Source organism: Medicago truncatula, chromosome 3, assembly GCF_003473485.1.
Source record: "Medicago truncatula cultivar Jemalong A17 chromosome 3, MtrunA17r5.0-ANR, whole genome shotgun sequence".
NCBI classification, from domain to species: domain Eukaryota; kingdom Viridiplantae; phylum Streptophyta; class Magnoliopsida; order Fabales; family Fabaceae; genus Medicago; species Medicago truncatula.
Window position 1 is genome coordinate 7,751,630 of NC_053044.1, and position 3,019 is coordinate 7,754,648.

A 3,019-nucleotide genomic window follows, 5' to 3' on the forward strand; every position below is an offset into this window, starting at 1 on the left:
TTTATTATAATCACAAGAAACATATACAGTTAATCCTTATAAAATTGACCATATTTTGGTATGTGCCAACTGCCAACTGTCTCTATTTTACCAACTCTTCCATCTCACCAGCATAGGAGAGTTTTCATTCTCTTTGATTTTGATCCTAAGACACCTCCTAAGGTTAAAATTCTTATCTACACTCTGATCATTAGATATACAAAAAAATAGAGGTTCTTAATTATAAACTTTTAACATAAAAACAAACAGAATAAAAAAGGTTATCTTAGTTAGTTGCATTTTGTGATGTGTCAAGTTATAAGCTGTTACAATTGAGTTACATAATTGTGGTCACATATTATCAATTTATGAATGATTTCAAAATTTCATTAATTTTATAAGCTAAACATGTGATTCACTTAATATTAGTATTTACAAACCAAAATGTTACTATAGAAATTTCACACACATAGAATTTTGCAATGGTCAAAGTTTGTGAAAAACAAGCTAACATACAATTCCTCAAGCTTCAAAGATAGAACAATCATGAGGTTAAAATTTGCAGCATAGGAATCTATTCTTTGAAGTATGAACAAAGTAATCATCATTTATCACCATCCAACAAAAGAATACAATATTCACAAAAAGAAAGCAATATCAAAAGTTCCTTGTAAACTACTAGAAGAATAAAAGCAGAACAAAAAACATCTCAAAAAGCTACATGATTCCTTTAAAGAATTAATGAAAAAAAATGCAAAAACTTTTCCTATACAGATTCAAATCTTCAATCTAAAGTCGAATCAAATTGAACCGAACCGAATCGAGCCAACGCTAAAAACTGGAATGAACTAGTTTGATAGTAGACCTACCATTGCCTCTTGTTTGAGACTGCTTCCAACTAACCACCATGGTTTGTAAATCTCAGAATGACCATTTCTTTCATCATCAATACTTGCAGCAGGAAGATTAAGATCAAGATCAAGATAATCCCTCATTTCAGCAACTTCTTCATTAAGCATAACTCTTTCACTTTCTACCATTCTTCCCTCAGCATCTACTTCCAATTCCAATTCAGCACTGTTTCCATTCTCACTGCTTTGATCATTTCTTGAAGCAGAAAAGCCTTTGGTTCTCTTATGACTAGCTCTATGTCCTCCAAGAGCTTGATAAGATTGAAATTTTTTGTTGCAAGTAGCACATTCAAATTTTCCTCTTTTCTGATATTTTCTCTTCCTGAATTCACCTTCTGATGTAACCTTAGTTTCAGAATCAACAACATTGACCTCAAATGCTAAATCAGAATCAACCTCAATCTCCATTTTCTTCTTCTCATCTTTTCCATTCTCAACAACAGAAACTCTAGCTTTCTTCATCTTCAATCCATCATCATTATCAAAAACTTCTAAACTTTTCCCTTTGGACATAACATCTGAAGAAACAACATTACCAAAATCTAACTTCTTTGGTTTTTTGTTCATTTTCACAATTTCAGAACTATTAGTGATAAACTTTTTCCCTTCAATCTTAGAAACTAAATGAGTTAACGGCGCTTCGAATTCCAAAGAATTCTCATCATTATCATTATCATCATTATTATCAGAAAATTCAGCAATAGAATTGATACCAAACCAAGGTCTTACATCTCTACTAAGCATTATCAAACTCATAGCAACCTCTTCTTGTTCCTTTTCATCACTATTATCAGAAGATTCAGCAATAGAATCTAAAGAATTATCACCAAAATTCACAACAGAAGTTGAAGTATTACTCTTATTGTACCTTGTTCTTAACTTTCTTTTGGATCTTCTCTTTCTTTTTGGAAGAACAGTTGCATTAGAATCATCATCTTCTTCTTCTTCTTCTTCATCCAATTCAAAACTATTCTTCTTCTTATGACACTTCATGTGACCAAACAAAGCTTTCATAGATTGAAACCCTTTACCACATTCTTTACACAATTTATCCAAAACAACATCAAAAGGATCTTGAATCTCTTGTTCATTAGTTGAATCAGTGAGTACTCTCCAAGTTTTCTTTGGATTCTCTCTAAGACCATAACCTTCTTCCTTCTTCATTCTTCTTCTTGCAGCAACAACATACTCATCACCATCATCATCATGATCATCATCATAATCATCATCATGATCATGATCATGAGACCTCATGTGACCACCTAATGATTTACCAGAAGCAAAACTTTTTCTGCAGAATTTGCACACATGTTTCAATTTCATCACTTCTTGATCTTCTTCCATTGTTGAAACCACAAAAACTTCAAGAATTAACTACTAAAAGAGTAATCTTTATCAGTAAAAAAAAAAAACCAAACTTTGAAACAGAATCAATAACACCAAGAATGTTGAATTGGGCTATTTCAATTTTCATGTAATAAACCAAACGACCCAGATGAGAAAAAATGATCAGAAAGTGAAAATAAGCACGACCCAGATGAGATTATGGAGTGAAATCGTCATATCTTGCAAAACCCATATCTGAAATGAGATAAAAATTCAAACTTTGAAGTTAAGAAAGTGTGAAAATTGATGTAATAAAGGAAGAAAAAAGAAGGTGTAGTGAGTAGTGTGTATAGCATTTGGAAGATGAATTTTGATGAAGAAGAAAAAAAAGAATGAAACTTTGAAGTAGTTGAAGCGATTTTTACCTTTGAAGTGAGAGAGAGAGAGAGAGAGAGAGAGAGAGAGAGAGAGAGAGAATGTGAATGAATGAGCTAAGAGTAGTTTTTGTTTGATTCTATTTATTTATATTTGGAAGAAAAATCCATGCATAAGAAAGATTAAAAATGTAATTTTTTCAAAACAATTTAAAAAGTAAGAAAAAATGTGAAGTATGAGAGAGGGATAGTATAGTGTGTGTATTGAAGTGAGGATTCTATGGTACTTCTTGATCCAATGGTTTCAGATTTATCCATGTCAGCATTCTCTATAGAGTGTTATCATTATAATTTCACAATTTATTCACCTTTTTAACTTTCTTTTTAACCTTTTTTTTGTTAATCTTGGTAGTTAGTTAGTACAAATGC

At 31.3% G+C, this 3,019-nt stretch overlaps 1 protein-coding gene across 1 annotated transcript; it reads right to left on the bottom strand.

Moving 5' to 3' along the window:
* Nucleotides 1-497: 497 nt before the first annotated feature.
* On the bottom strand, nucleotides 498-2,667 carry LOC25488666 (uncharacterized). Its single transcript, XM_039831369.1, has one exon. It carries the CDS (start codon nucleotides 2,232-2,234, stop codon nucleotides 828-830), a length of 1,407 nt encoding a protein of 468 aa, XP_039687303.1. The 5' UTR covers nucleotides 2,235-2,667; the 3' UTR covers nucleotides 498-827.
* Nucleotides 2,668-3,019: the final 352 nt, after the last annotated feature.